The following is a 16,424-nucleotide window of genomic DNA, read 5'->3' on the forward strand; positions in this document are numbered from 1 at the left end:
TTCTTGTTTGTGACAAATTATTGTCAACTAACAAGTGTAAATATGTCAAAATAGAAAGGACATAATTAAAGTAGTGAATGAAGTCACTAAACGTTGAATATGAAATAGTTTTGTAGCTGTGAGCCATCAATCTTACACACTACGTGCTGCTTGTGTCTGTCAGTGAACTGCGACAGTTTCTCAATCGTGCGGTTAATGTGCTGCTCTCAGCGCTTCAGCTTCGCCCCCTGTAATTAATAAGAATAATAGAAATTATACTGATAATAATAGTAATAATAATAATAATTGATAATAAGATATCATATCACAACCTTTTCTCTTTCAGAGTTCAGAGCATCTTGTATCCTGGAGATGTTCAGGTCAGTCATTATTATAATAATATAATATAATATAATAATTTTTCAATTCATTTATATTAATAATTTAATATTAATTCATAATATAATAAAAAGACTGAATTAGCAACTAATATTATATTAATATTAATTTATACAATATAATGTCATAATATGGACTTATGACCTGTAACGCTGCCTGAATCCTAATCATGCACTGTTATAATATAATATAATATAATTGTCATGGAGTCAACTCAGTCACCAACCCAGTCATCACCAGACCACAATCACCTGATTACTGATTCCTTGCACCTGTCACCGTCAGCTCTATAAAACTGCACTCCTCCGGTTCACTCACTGTCTGGTCTCAACCTTACCTTGTTGTGTTCCTGGATTGACTCGCCTGTGTTATTCTTACCTGTTGTTCCTACTGGCCGTCCTAGTTCTCCTCAGCTCCTGCAAAGGCTGCATCACTCACAGATAAGCTACACCAAGACATTCCCTCTCCCAGCCTGCTTACCTGGACTGCTTTCACTGCTGTGTTGTTGTTCATCTCAGTTCAATAAACCTGCTGTTGTTTATATCACTTACCTCTGTGTTCCTCGTCTATCCGCTGACAATAATAATTTGTGAATTAAAAGGCAGGTAAATAAATACTGCCATGATGTATAAGAAAATAAGCACAACTAGTCTCTAAGTAGTTTTATGCAATGTTCTTGACAGATTTTGTGAGTCCTCTGAATTGTGATGTTAAAGGGATTGTTCACCCAAAAATGAAAATTCTGTCAATTTCCTCACCCTCAGGTTGTTCCAAACCAGTATATATTTCTTTGTTCTGCTGAACACAAAGGAAGATATTTTGAAGAATGTGGGGAAACTACTAACAACAGCACAACATCAGAAATCACTGCAACATAAACGCCTCCATCCATCATAAACGTGTTCCTCACACGGCTCCGAGGGGTTAATAAAGCCCTTCTGAAGCGAATCGATGCGTTTGTGTAAAAAAAAAAAAAAAAAATATATATATATATATATATATTTAACAAGTTATGAAGTAAAATATCTAGCTTCCGCCAGACCACCTTCTGTATTCAAGTTATGAAGAAAGTGTAAATCTCTCACAGTTCACAAAGCTTACGCTACATCCTACACCTTCCCTATTCAACTTACGGAAAAAGGTGGTCTGGCGGAAGCTAGATATTTTACTTTATAACGTGTTACACTTGTTTCTTACACAAACGCATCGCTTCACTTCAGAAGGACTTTATTAACCTCCTGGAGCTGTGCTCCACACACGTTTATGATGGATGGATGTGGATGGAGACACTTTCTTCAGCTCATACTTGTTGATCCCGCTCACTGCCTAGGCCTGTTTATAACAATGTCCTTGTAAAAGAAAAAAAAAGTAGTTTCAATGTAGCTATACTCTTTGATAGTAACTACTTTTTCAGAAGGGCAGCTTGAATGTAACTTAACTACTTTAACTTACAAGTAGCTTGTAGCTTGTCAAGCTACAGTTTCAAAGTAGCTTCCCCAACACTGGTCTGTGTGTGAAACATTTTTTTTCAAAAAAACGCAAAATAATTTTTTTTTTACTTTCAAATGAAAATGTCCTGATAATTTACTCACCCCCATGTCATCCAAGATGTTCATGTCTTTCTTTCTCCAGTGGAAAAGAAATGAAGGTTTTTGAGGAAAACACTCCAGGATTTTTCTCCATATAGTGGACTTCACTGGGGTTCAACGGGTTGAAGGTCCAAATATCAGTTTCAGTGCAGCTTCAAAGAGCTCTACACGATCCCAGACGAGGAATAAGAGTCTTCTCTGCCGGAATTCTACAAGAAGAAGCAGCAAGCAGTGCATTGTGGTTAAAAAGTATATAAATCTGATTTTTTTTTAGAAAATGACAGATGGTTTCTCTAGATAAGACCCTTATTCCTTGTCTGGGCTGCTTAGAGACTCCATGAGCGTGGCAGTTGGTTCCCTAGTTGGTATGTTTGTATGTTGTCTTTCTTGTGAGGAATGGACAAAATAAGAATTTAATTGTACTACACCAGTTCCGTAGAATGACCCATATATAAGATAGCCACTGTCTGTCTATATAAAGGGGCAAAAGATGCTTTCTTCAAATCAAGAAATCTACATATGAACAATAGAGCAAGGCTCTCAAAGTATAGTGTAAATGTAAAACTTTAAGGCTTTATTGAGTAATGGTGATAAAGGTAAACAATCCCTGATGAAGGCCATGATTCACTAAATCTCTCTTTGAGTGCATTTACTTTTGTATTAAATTGAATTTCCTTTATCCAGAGAGCATCAGTAGGCATCATTCTGCAATATTTCATAAAAACAATATAAATAAGTACAATTTTGAGTTACTCCAACAGTACACTGACTTTACCTGCTGTGAAGAGAGAACTGATGACGATGAGCACGAGCAGCAGAGCAGCTGATATGAGTGAGTGAGCATGCGCGGCGTACACAAACGAACGTACACGGCCTGTCACTGTTCTCGTTCTCGAGTCAAGAAACGGTTGTAACGTTTTTTTTTTTTCTATATTAATGTTATTTAAAAAGCATTACAGTAAAAGTTTTGCAGTTGTGCTTTCATGTTAATTTTTTTTTAAAGATGGGAAACAATTAATTGTTTGTAAAACTATCAAACTAAACATTTATTGGTTTCATAAATAATCCATGAACAGCTTATTTAATTTCTAAACAAGGTGATATAAAGATAAAAAAACGATGTAATCAAACTACGGCGAGCAAACAAGGGACTCCTTTTGAATCGCTCTGGCGGTTCTCGAATCTCAATCTTGTTCTCGAGTAGAATGGGTTGCAACGTTTTTCGGATCACCAGTACACAACCGAGAACCGCTTCTTTCGGACGTGTCCGATTTGAGAACCGATGAGCTGATGATACTGCGCATGCGTGATTCAGCGTGTGATCTGAAGCTACCGAACAGTAAGTTTATTTAATTACAAATAAATCGTAATGGATTATGTAAAGTGGATCATGGTTTCTGCGCTGATGAAGACTAATTTATTCACTTTATAACTGTAAAACTTCGTTTGCACATCACTGCCTGTGTGTTTGGATGCTTTAGATGCAAAACTAAATTGTATGAAACGTTTCAGATTATAATGATGTTTTAGTTGACTGATGTTATGATTACTGACTACATTTGAATGTGTTAAATGTTTTTTTTTTTTATTGTTTTAACGAATTACAATTAGTCAGGGGGAGTACATTTACATTTACATTTTACATTTTACTCATTTGGCAGACTCTTTTATCCAAAGCGACTTACAAGTGAGGAATACAACAAGCGAGTCGTCATGACGAGGCAAAAGACACAAAAAGTGCTCACAATACAAGTCTTAGGTAATGCTCAGAGTATCATAAGCTACAATAGAGAGGGATTAGAGGAAGTGAAAGGATAGGTATAATTTTTTTTTTTTTTTTTTATTATTAAGATGAGGTTAAGTGTTCACGAAAGAGATGAGTTTTCAGCTGTCTTTTGAATATTGCCAGGGATTCTGCATTCCGGATAAAGGCAGGAAGATTGTTCCACCAGCAAGGAACAGTGCAAGTCTGCATGACCGAGTGGTCTTTGCAATGTGGTCTTTGAAGGTCAGTTTTATTTGTTTTTTTCTCCTATAACAAATGTTATCATAAAGAATATTATTTAATTAATCAGCTGCTTCTTTTAGCTAAATTTAGCATTCATAAATCTAAATTTGAGGGAAATAAGCCTTTGTTTTTAATTTTAAAATCAGAATTCAAACAATACCTAAATACAATGTTTTGTTTAAAAAATAAGAAAGCTGTAAAATGTGCTTCTATTTGTAAACATTTTCATATTATTTACTTTCACATATTACTTTCATTTCTATTTTTTCTAAATTTGTCTGGTTTATTTTATTTATGTATTTGTTTTATGATTGTTTAAACAATGAATAGGCTTATTTCCCTCAAATTTAGATTTATGAATGCTAAATTTAGCTAAAAGAAGCAGCGGATTAATTAAATAATATTCTGTATAACATTTGTTATAGGAGAAAAAAACAAATAAAACATTTGTAAACAGTTACAGCCTACATTCTTTTTTCTCAAAAAACAGGAACCGATAGAATAAAAGACTAATTATACTGACGTGCACAATTTGTGTTTGATGTTGAAAATGATGTTAAATTAAATTATATTAAATTTGAAAGGTTAGTATGAATACTGCTCATGACAGGTATTTGAATTGTAGCCACGCCCACACTGACGGGCAAGCACGAACAAGTTTGACTTAAGCAGGTAAGCTTATTTCTTTCTGACTTTATTTCAGTGAAACAGTGTGAGAATATTAGATGTCAAAGATGTTTTATTATTTCAGCTCGTTTTGGACTGTGGGTGTTTTTATATTTGTTACTCGCTGTGTGTTTTTCACACTATGATCTGTTTTGACGAACTATCATAATACGGTGTTATAATGTAACAGTCACAACAGTGCTGATCAAGCGCGGATTTTAACTCGTTTATTTCCACTTTGGCCACAAACCCCTCCGAGGGGATTTATCGCGTACAGTTTTTTATCTGCTTACACACATTTTTTAAAACTGCCTCTTTTTTTCAAAACTTTTTTCAGAACCACACACCAAATCTGCAAAACCATACACTAATTCTCGGTCTTCGACAACACACAGTTCTCTATGTAACACACAAAAAACTAACAGGAAGTATCTTGACTTCCTTTTTCAAACAACTACACACGATCGATGTTTTTCTTTTCTTTCGTACTGTGTAATACATGTACAGTAAAAAAATAAATAGTTTGCTTTCGTGTTTACCGTGAATTATTCAACATCTCTCTGCCAATTACTTCTCAAAAGCACACATTTTTATGTAGCAAACACCTTTGCCATGATATTCTGTTAATTTCTGTACAAGATTGAAAGTGTTTGTGAGGCATTTTGCATTTTGTGTGTACAATTCTTGGTGTGTTGTTTGAGTGTCAAGTTTCAGAAATTGTGTGACAAGTAAGGATTTTGTGTGTAAGCAGTTGAAAAAAAACTCTAAGTACATGTTAACACTAAAAAAGCCTGCATTATTGTGCATTTACTTCAATTATAATGCGTCCATAAAACTCAGTTAGCATAAAAAGCATAAAAGCATAAAAAATGTTAATTAAAAAACGGGGACAATACATTTTTGAATGTTTTTGTTTTTTAATTGTTGTTGGTTCCTTATATTATTACATTAAAACTTATTAGGATTTAGTATATTAGTCTGTTATAACAGAAGTATGACTTTACAAAAGCACATTACAAAAATGAAACAATAGACATAAATAAAACATCTTTTAACAAATATTTTTAACATGTATTATTGGATTTAATATTTTAAGGAGTCACTAGTCTTGTTCAAGCAATGCATTCTGGTTAGAAAGTTTGTCCGACTTTGATCGGCGCTGCAGCCGCCTTACGATCACGTGTGGCGTCAAAGTACCGCGAGAGCTAAAAGAGACCAGGCGCTGCAGTTGCTCAAAATCGCCTGCGAAAGCCTTGATGATGACACATTTCATTCTCATTGGTCAGATTCTGTATTTAACCATGACTGCCATGAATGACGTTGGTTTAGCACACTGCAGAAAGCACAAAGTGCAAAGACGGCCGTCTCTGTACTCTTTCCCCGCCTGCAACCAGCAGATCTCACCAGCCGGTGGCAGGCTAGTGTAGTTCATCTCCAACAAGCTATAGTGAGAGACGTTCAGCTCTGCAGGAGCTTCACATTCATTTGTCTCTTCCTGTTTTGGTCATGTGTGTATCTGTAGCAGTTGATCAGAGCCATGGAGCCGTGTGACGGGTCGAGCTGCACATCAACCACTGATGACAGCAAAACAAACCTGATCATCAACTACCTCCCGCTGAACATATCGTATTACGACCTGAAGAGTCTGTTCGGCCGCATCGGAGCGATCGAGTCCTGCAAAATCGTGCGGGACAAAATCTCAGGTGGTTTTGTAGCAGTTTTTATGTTGGTTTGTTACATTTTTAAGCGACTCTCTCCGTTCAATTCGAATTTATATTTTGTTGCAGTCTCTGAACTCGGGTTGGGTGATCTGATGATTTGTTACTGTGATCAATCAATTTTATATTCCAATTAAACATAAAAATAATACTGGCCTACAGCCAAAATGCTTTTGAAATAAAAGTAGTCAAACTTTAGTCACTGAGAATGAAAATGATGCTTAACATTGTTAATTGGCTCTAGTTTTCAAGATATGCTATAGGTCAGTATATACGACCTTTGACCTTAGGGATGGCGGAGGATAAGTGAGTGATTAAAGAGAAGCGATCACAATTTAAACCAGAAATGACTAAAATCTATAAATAAAGAATGATGCGATCTGAAGCTGGTGTTGTCATACGTGATATGAATTGCTTCATGTTATTCCTTGAAGTCATGGATGATGCAGTCATAATGAAGCTTACATCTGCTGAGCAGATCACCGTATATCAGCTCTAGAAATCATACAGCAGGGACTCAAACTCAGTTCCTGTAGAGTTTATACATACCTGCTGTTTTCAGATTAAGCCTGAATGACTTGATCTGAATCAGCTGTTTAATTCGGGTTGAATAGGGCTCTGGTCCTGTCGTAACTGTGCCTCATGCTCTCTTATTTGTCAGTGTTTGGTTTTACAAAGCGACACATTTCTATAAATAGCGCATTTTGTCTCTGAAGCAGACGACTTCCGACCAGTGTAATAGATCGATTAACCGATCATTAAAGTAATCGTTAGTAACAGCCGTAGAGAAGTTATAGAGCAGGACGTGCTGAAAAAGACTTATTAAAAGCACAATAATCTGTGAACGTAATCTGTAATCTCCGGCACTGGTGCTCTGAAGCCATGACAAGTACACTTAAGGCTTCGGGTGTGCAGCTAAATAATCAAATACACACAAAAACATGTCAAAATATCCGTCTTGGTGAGTATTCATGTAAAAACAGTCAGTTATGTCCGTAGTGAACGTGAAGAGGTGGGATATGTGTAACAGTATATTGGATCTGTACAGCTCTTAAAGTGACAGCAGCCTAATTAACCTGCTGCTGTCTGTCATTAATGATCATCAAAGAACAAGAAAAAAATCACTCCCTGCTCTTGAGTGAATCCTTCAGTAGCTGCAATAAAATCAAAATACATTTAATTTATACAATAAAGACTTTACAGTGTTGGTTACTTTATTCAACTTCTGTAGTATTTCTTACCTGAATATATCCAAGCTATAAACTTTTATCCCAGTTCTTCTGTGATAATTTGAATTATTGTAACACAGAAATAATGATACTTGTCATTTAGGAATTAGATCGTTTGGGTGTTTGAATCGAGATTGCCAAATATTAATTGTAATTTTTTTTTTTTATGAGTAATTGTGCAGCTCTAAACTGTGTGTGTGTGTGTGTGTGTAGGTCAGAGTATGGGTTACGGGTTTGTGAACTATGTGGAGCCCCAAGACGCAGAAAAAGCCATCAACCTTTTAAATGGACTCAGAGTATATTCAAAAACTATCAAGGTAAGATTGTCCATCTGTCTGTCTGTCCGTCTGTCTCACACATCTGCCCTTCACAGTGAGTTTGTTTGTGTTTTCCAGGTGTCGTTTGCTCGCCCCAGCTCCGCCTCTATCCATAACGCTAACCTGTATGTCAGTGGCCTCCCGAAAACCATGACCCAGATGGAGCTGGACCAGCTCTTCTCTCCGTACGGCCGCATCATCACCTCCAGGATCCTGGTGGATCGGATCACAGGTGAGGCCGGAGCGCCGTTTGTGTTTGTGCTACTCGTTCAGACTGACAGCAAACTATTGTGAACGAGTTGCATTTGAATTTACTGACATAGACACTGAAGACAAAAACAGACATCTCCATCAATCTCCATTGAGATTCTGCTCAAATGAACGAAACGTTCAGCCAGTCTGTGTTCCTTCACGAGCCGGTTCTGCCATCGAACCTTCAGTGAAGAACTGTAATTAATCCTGAAATGATCTCGGCTGTTGTTTGCGATTGTGGTTGCAGAATAAATGCTCTAACAACCTCTGTGTGACAATACAAAGTCTCTTTTTGTTGTTCTTTTTAAACAACATTTAACATCATTTGTAAATGTTGGAGTTAATATTAGGAATGTCACTCTTTTAGTTTTTGAGAAGTTTCTTGTTTTTCCAAACGTTCTTTTGATTTGTGCGTATGTAAAAGTGTAATAATTCTGATGAAATGTAAAACATTTCTCAATGACAGCAGTTGTGATTAATCACGATTATCAATTTTGAGCAAAATGAACATCACAGCAGTGTTTACTAGCAAAACCGTTGTTTGTATGTTTTATTTATAATGTGTGTGTGGAGCCTTTTGTGGTGTTTGGTGTCTACAAAGGCAAAACAGTAATAATTTCATATCGGTGTACCAAACCGTCTTCTGACTGGATTGTGTTTGTGGTGTTCAGGCGTGTCCAAGGGTGTGGGCTTCATCTATTTTGACCTGCACACAGAGGCTGAGGAGGCCATTAAAGGGCTGAATGCACAAAAGCCGCCGGGCTGCACTGAGCCAATCACAGTCAAGTTCGCCAGACATTCCAAGCAGAAGAGCAGCCAGGCATTTGTGTTTGAGAGAAGACTGATGTGTCCGGCCCAGAGATTTAGGTACTGACTTAGGTACACTCGCTGCACTGGAGCTGGATGAATCTGAGCTGGATTTCACTGTGTGTGTGTGTGTGTGTGTGTGTGTGTATGTGTGTGTGTGTGTGTGTGTGTGTGTGTGTGTGTGTGTGTATGTGTGTGTGTGTGTTGGTTTTGCTATACTTGTGAGGACTGAGGACCAAGTATTGATAAGCCACCTGTTTTGTGAGGACATTTCTCCTTGTGAGGACCTTTTGGCTGGTACTCACAAAAATAATGCTTTAATGGCCTCCAGAGGGCCTTCATGCTGTGTAAGTTTCAGCAAAAGTCCTCACAACAATAGTAATAATGGAAATTGATGTTTTCTCCTGTGATTGTGAGCTCCCCCTATAGCACACAATCACAATGATGTGTACTGCATCATACATCCTGGGAGGAGGAGCCTGAGGGAGAGTGATTTTTCTGATTGGATGGCTCCTTCCTAGTTAGGGAAGGAGCCTAGTTTTGTGATTGGTCACTTCAGTCACATTGCTACATTGTGAAGGGGAAAAGTGGGAGGGGAGATGGAGTTGCAGGCTGGCTCACAGAGGCCTGTGACCCTCTATTTTTCAATACACTTAGAATAGTCGTCAAAATTAGCGCATATGATTGCCCGTTTTGTGGAGTATCCTCATAAGAGCAGTCTGAAAATGAATTAAATAATGTCTTAAATTAACTTAAATGAAAAGAGTTGTGAGAAAATGAGACGCACGTCAGATCCGTGTCATGTTTTAGCAGCGGCAGCTCTTAAAGTGAAAGCAGCCTAATAAACCAGTTGCTGTGATGTCTGTCATTAATTAATCAAAGAACAAAGGTAAGGGAGAAAATTGTAACTTTAATAAGGATCAGTCTATAATTTATGCAATGAAGACTGTAAAGACAAGTAATTGATAACTTTATTCAATTTCTGTATATTTCATACCTGTTAGACAGGAAGGCAACAGGTAAATATGATGTGTATTATAATGTGTTTATGTAAAGATTGTTTTAAGTTCACTTATATAAAAAGTTGTTATTTTTTTAAAGCCTTATAAATGTTGACATTGATAGCTTTTAGTGATACTGTAATGCTGAATATCTATAATTAATGTTTAAAAACAATCAATTTCATAGAGGCATCAGTAGCTGTATTAGTTTCAGTGATACTGGCCTTCATTGATAAAAAAGATTGCAGAATCAGTGAAAATGTGAAAAATTGTAACAAAATCAGAGAGATCATACAAAATGCATGTTGTTTTTTATTTAGAACTGTCCTGATTAAGATATTTTACATAAAAGATGTTTACATATAATTCACAAGACAAAAAATAGCTGTATTTATTCAAATGGTCCCGTTCAAAAGTTTATGAACCATTGATTCTTAATACTGTGTGTGGTTACCTGGATGATCTACGACTGTTTGTTTGTTTTGTGATGGTTGTTCATGAGTCTCTTGTTTGTCCTGAGCAGTTAAACTGAGCTCTGTTCTTCAGAAAAATCCTCCAGCTCCTGCAGATTCTTCAGTTTTCCACCATCTTTTGCATATTTGAACCCTTTCCAGCAGTGACTGAATGATTTTGAGATCCATCTTTTCACACTGAGGACAACTGAGGGACTCAAACACAACTATTAAAAAAGGTTCAAACATTCACTGATGCTCCAGAAGGAAACATGATGCATTAAGAGCCGGGGGGTGAAAACTTTTGAACAGGAAGACGAGGTCCAAATTTTTTTTATTTCGCTTGAATATCTTTTTTTTTTTTTTCATTTAGTACTGCCCTTCGGAAGCAACAGAAGATACCTACATGTTTCCTGGAGACAAATTAAGTACACTTATCTTCATCTTCAAATTCAAAAAGTTTTCACCCCCGGCTCTTAATGCATCGTGTTTCCGCATCAGTGAATGTTTGAACCTTTTTAATAGTTGTGTTTGAGTCCCTCAGTTGTCCTCGGTGTGAAAAGACGGATCTCAAAATCATACAGTCACTGCTGGAAAGGGTTCAAATATGCAGAAGATGCTTTAAAACTGAAGAATCTGCAGGACCTGGAGGATTTTTCTGAAGAACAGAGCTCAGTTTAACTGCTCAGAACAAACAAGAGACTCATGAACAACCATCACAAAAACATAAAAACAGTCATAGATCATCCAGGTAACCACACACAGTATTAAGAGTCAATGGTTCACAAACTTATGAATGGGGTCATTTTAATAAATTCAGCTATTTTTTTGTCTTGTGAATTATATGTAAACATCTTTTATGTCTTACTCAGGACAGTACTAAATAAAAAATAACATGCATTTTGTATTATGTCTTTTATTTTGTTAAAATTTTTCACAGATTCTGCAAGGGGTTCACAAACTTTCAAGTGGCACTGTATTAAAAATTCCAATGTTTTTAATCACAATTAATTACAGAAAAACATGATTAATTACTTAATTTTTTTAATCGATTAACAGCACTAATTTAGAATTTACATTGTCATTAAATTATAAATGAATCATTATTTAATTTCTTAAGATTTAAGGGGATAATAAGCCTTTCATTTCTGGAGTGAAAATAATGTCTGGCATAAAGCCTAAACTTAAAGTATGAAAATAGTTTTTAATTTCTAATTCATAAGAATGTACATAATGTGGGCATTTTTTCATCCAACTAGTGTTTTTTTTTTTTTTTTTAGTCTGAGTCTTAGGGTTTTTGAATATGAAGTGAATATTTAATCCACTAAATCGGGGCTCTTCAAGTAGTTTCATTATTTGTGTTGAGAGAGAGAAGAATTATTTTATTTATTAGGCATAAATGAAAATATTCTCAAAGTGAGACTTGGTAACCACAGATAAAACCATACATGGATACTCACTACTACCCAGTGTTGGAAAGTAGTTAACTACATGAAACGACACTACTAGTTTAACTACATTTTTCAGTAGCTTGTCAGCAGTTCAGCTACTTTTAAAACAGTGTAGCTTTTCCAGTAGTTAACTACTTTTTCCAGCAAGTAGCGGTGTAGTGCGACCAAAAGCTACAAGCTACATTCCGTTTGGTGTTCTGACGAGCCTGCAATGCATTGAAGCAGCACAGCATCTTCAGATCACAAACTAAAATCTTGCATTACCGCCATCTATTGTTATATCACGCATCTTGCGGCTTTACAGTTCACTGAGAAGAGATCTTCTGATGATTATGTAAAGGACAGGAGTGGGTTTACACTTCACACGAATCGATTAGTAAAGGTTACACCTAATTTATAAACAAATGATTAAAACGCTGTCTGTGTCGAAGACTTCAAGCATATACAGGTGAATATAGCCTTTTTAAATTGATTGTCCTGCTTTATTGCAGTCTATATCAAATGCATGCAAACTATTTTATTACAGTGGTGACCCGCCATAGTCTAATCTATCCCACGCCAGTTTTATAATGAACCTAAGATCACTAACGTGATGTTTTGCGTCATTGCATTGGCAAAGCATCTGTCAATTGAACAGAAAACAAAATCGCGACATAGCTTAGTGCGCTTATCACACGGCAAAGGCTGATCTAATAAAATAGGTTGCTCAGGTTTCGGAATGTTCATGCAAGAAGCGCATGATTCGCGTCTCAAAGCTTCGTCACTGCATGTGCTGTGAGTTTAACCTGCATTTTTCTGTGTTTCCAATTTAAGTTGCATATATTTTGCTCTTCCATTTGTGCAGGTCCGGTTCCAGAATCAAATCGCTGAGGGTGCTTCTGAAATTAGTGAGGATGCTATAGTAAAGTGCAGGTGTAATGTGTAAGCAACGGCTCCACCATAATAATACGAATAGCAATGTACAGTGAGACATTTAAGATTTTTTTTTTTTTTTTTTTTTTTTTACAAATAATCGGAATAGAATTTCAAAAATATTGATAAAAAATTATACTAAAATTGAAATTGTTTTGAAATGATCCGAAGAGATACTTCCAACACTCCTCCAATTACAACACATCGTCACCTGGGGCACGTTCAAGCTCAAAGCAGAAATTGTCATCTTAAATCTGCCTAGCCACCATCTGGTCCTCACAGCACCCACCAACTTGACCAGTTTTGTGGACATCATGTGTGTAAACATTTGAAGTGATTTTCTGGCTGTCTATACCCCTCTAGTGTTAAAACATGCTATGGGGTCAAGTATAGCAAAACAAGTATTCTGGGAGCAGGAGACGGAACTCTGAGTGACACATATTAACCTGTGTCGCTCTCCATGTTACGTTCAGTTGTTTGAAGGTGTAGTACGTAACAGTGTGTGTGTCTGTGTGTGTTTTTCAGGCTGGGTAAGCTGTTCAATGTGTTGCACAGAGTCAAGAGGTATGTTACTTTGAGCTGCTGCTGTGAAACCCTGAAACACAGTGTTGACTGAATATTTATTATTTGTTAATTGTTTTTAAAGATCGTAATTGATGGGCATGTTAGTGAAGCAGCAGTACAGAGGTTTGGTGGCTTGTCTTCTGTGCTGAAACTCTGTGTTTTGTGCTTGTTTTTGCAGCCGATTCCCCCCCGAAGCAGCCAGCAGTCTCCCGGCTTACGCCGACGCCGGCTGTTGCATTTTTGTAGATAATCTTGCACCGGACACAGACGAGAACATCCTCTGGCAGCTCTTTTGCCCCTTTGGTGCCGTAATCACTGTTAAGGTCATACGAGACCTTTGCTCAGAGAAGTGCAAAGGCTTCGGCTTTGTTACCATGAGGAAGTACAAGGACGCAGTTGTCGCCGTCACCAGTCTGAACGGCTACTGTCTCGGCAAACGAGCCTTACAGGTCTCCTTCAAAACTGAATAAACACTGGGCCTGAAGGAGTGAAGACTGTTAGCATTAAGACATATTTCTTGTGTTAATTTTGTGTTCTTAAAATGGTTTACTTATAAATAATAACTTTGAATGTTTTGGTTTTGATTCTTTTATTTTAGATTTCTACGTTCTCTGGTGTGCTAAAGTTCATTTACAAAGTTTCTTTAACATTGACTTGTGAGTTTCATTTTTTTTTTTTTTTTTTTTTTTTTAGAGTTTGGCCAAAACTCCTGAAGAGATATATATGGCAAAAACGCTCCAAATCTCTGAAGTTTCAAAGCATCTAATTTTAATACACTTTGAAATGTGTACTGAGTCTGCTGGTGTGTTTTTGATCCTTCATATGATGCCGTCAAGTTTCTTCTAAAATGAGCATTTTTATCAAGCTTGTATGTTTAGGTTCAGTAATTTCACTTTAATGGCAATTAATAGGTCCTTTTCATTGCCATTAAAGTGAAATAACAACATAAACATTCAAGCTTGATAAAAATGCTCATTTTAGAAGAAAATTTCAGATGGCATTGAGAGGCTTTTGCATCTGAAGTCTTCAAATACAATAAAACTATTTACAGGAAAACATGGTCAATCTGCAACAAGTTTAACATAAACATGAACACTAGATCTAGAATTGAACGTGGTTTAATCAACAGCGTGTTACACGAGCAAAGCAAGACAAGAGACAATGTGGTTTGGAGCTGCTTCGTTCTGCATCTCTGGCTCTCTCAAAGAAGAGTATAGAAGAAGTCCTCAAGGATTTTATACAATGTAATAAAATAAAAAATATCACAGAAAATTCAGTACCCATCAAAATTTTGGAAACATTACAATTGTTTAATGTTTTAGAAAGAAATCTCTTCTGCTCACCAAGGCTGGATTTATTTAATCAAAAATACAGTAAAAACAGCATTATTGTGAAATACTACAATTTAAACAAACTTTTCTTCAGTGTCACATGATCCTTCAGGAATCATTGTAATATGATGATTTGATGCTCAAGAAACATTTATGATTATTATCAATGTTGAAAACAGTTGTGCTGCGTCAGATTTTTTTGTGAAATTCGTGACAATTCAAATGAAAGTTTTTAATCATGTGACATGTCTTCAGCTTTTAGACACGGCTGACGACAAGCACTACAAATCAGCAGAATTAATTACTAGCTAATTTAACGTTTTTAGCTAAAGTGGTAACTTTAGGCTACGGGACCCCCCAGGGGTCAATAATGTGGACTTATTGGTGCGTTTACTGCCTATAAATCGTGCCTGCAGAAAAGGCATGTTAATGCATGCTGCATCTATAAATGTTAAAGGCCTGTGAAACTTGTGGGCCGCTGTGGCGTCCCTGTTATCGGACTGATTGATCGTAGGCCTCATTGATCTGAGCTTGTTTAAACAGGAAATTTTTTTGTAATGCGTTTATTTTGTTTTTGTTTTTATTACAAAATGTCACACAATCACCCTTGTGGTGTTCCCGGTCAAAAATGACCAGCCTGCAGAAAAATAATTTATAGTTATAAATCACTTGTTACACTATTTTATTAACATATATACGATTCAATCTTTTCGTCAACTTGTTTTCTTTAAATTAGGAGAGGTTTTGTAATTTTTTTTTGTTTGTTTTGTTTTTTAACTGATTGATCGTAGGCCTCACTGATCTGAGCCTCACTGATTTGAGTTCATCTCTGTGCAAAAGAAAGCCTGTAATACTCAAAATGGTTTGTTTGTGTACATGAACGTGTGAGTATGTGTGCGGATGCACGAGTATGCATGCAGAGGTCCAAGGCTTTTATTTTTGCTAGCCCACATGTATATATGTGAACATGATGAACACGCTCCTGAACACTAATTGTTTCTCTGATTTTTGACTCCCCCATTCATTTTCAATGGGTGGTCGTTTTTGACCAATATAAGCTCAGATCAATGAGGCCTACGATCAATCAGTTTCAAAAATACATACAAAACCTGTCCTAATTGAAAGAAAATATGTTGACAAAAAGATTAAATCCAACATTTGGTGATAATGTAGCATAACGAGAGACTTATAAGCAATTTTTTGTAGTCCGGTCATTTTTGTAAATGTTGTTTTCAGTTATAGTCGGTCACAGTGCACTAATTTAAAATGAAAAAAGCATATTTTGTCAGCTGGCTAATGCTGACATGTGTGACTCCTTTTTATTTGAGTTTATTTTTATTTTATTTATTGTTTGCTATTTGCTATGTTCTACTCCAAAATGATGTACAGTACTGGTCAAAAGTCGGGAAACATCACTAATTTTAATGTTTCTGAAAGAAGTCATCTATTTGATCAAAAATACAGAAACATGTACAAAAAAATGTAAGCAGCACAACTGTCTCCAATGTTGATAATAAATCTGCATATTACAATGATTTCTGAGGGATCATGTGACACTGAAGACTGGAGTAATGATGCTGAACAACAGAAATAAATTGTATTTTAAAGTGGCCTATATTAAAAATAGAAAACCATTATTTTAAATGGTGATAATATTTCACAATACAAAAGCATCTTTTGTGAGCTGAAATGTTTGACTCTATTAACATCATTTTTTGAATTGATTTTTCATGTTTTTCACTTTGAGTT

At 36.2% G+C, this 16,424-nt stretch overlaps 1 protein-coding gene across 2 annotated transcripts; it reads left to right on the plus strand.

Moving 5' to 3' along the window:
- Positions 1–6,171: 6,171 nt before the first annotated feature.
- LOC127507926 (ELAV-like protein 2) lies at positions 6,172–14,258 on the plus strand. 2 transcript variants are annotated; one of them, XM_051885378.1, is made up of 6 exons: positions 6,172–6,344; positions 7,802–7,905; positions 7,984–8,137; positions 8,829–9,024; positions 13,306–13,344; positions 13,523–14,258. In XM_051885378.1, the coding sequence occupies exons 1-6, from the start codon at positions 6,179–6,181 to the stop codon at positions 13,812–13,814; spliced, it is 951 nt and encodes a 316-aa protein (XP_051741338.1). In that variant the 5' UTR covers positions 6,172–6,178; the 3' UTR covers positions 13,815–14,258. The 2 variants fall into 2 exon arrangements, with proteins under 2 accessions (XP_051741338.1, XP_051741337.1); XM_051885377.1 differs by having other exon boundaries at positions 7,802–8,137.
- The last annotated feature ends 2,166 nt before the right edge of the window (positions 14,259–16,424 follow it).

This window comes from Ctenopharyngodon idella, unplaced genomic scaffold (genome assembly GCF_019924925.1).
Source record: "Ctenopharyngodon idella isolate HZGC_01 unplaced genomic scaffold, HZGC01 HZGC01CH25, whole genome shotgun sequence".
NCBI classification, from domain to species: domain Eukaryota; kingdom Metazoa; phylum Chordata; class Actinopteri; order Cypriniformes; family Xenocyprididae; genus Ctenopharyngodon; species Ctenopharyngodon idella.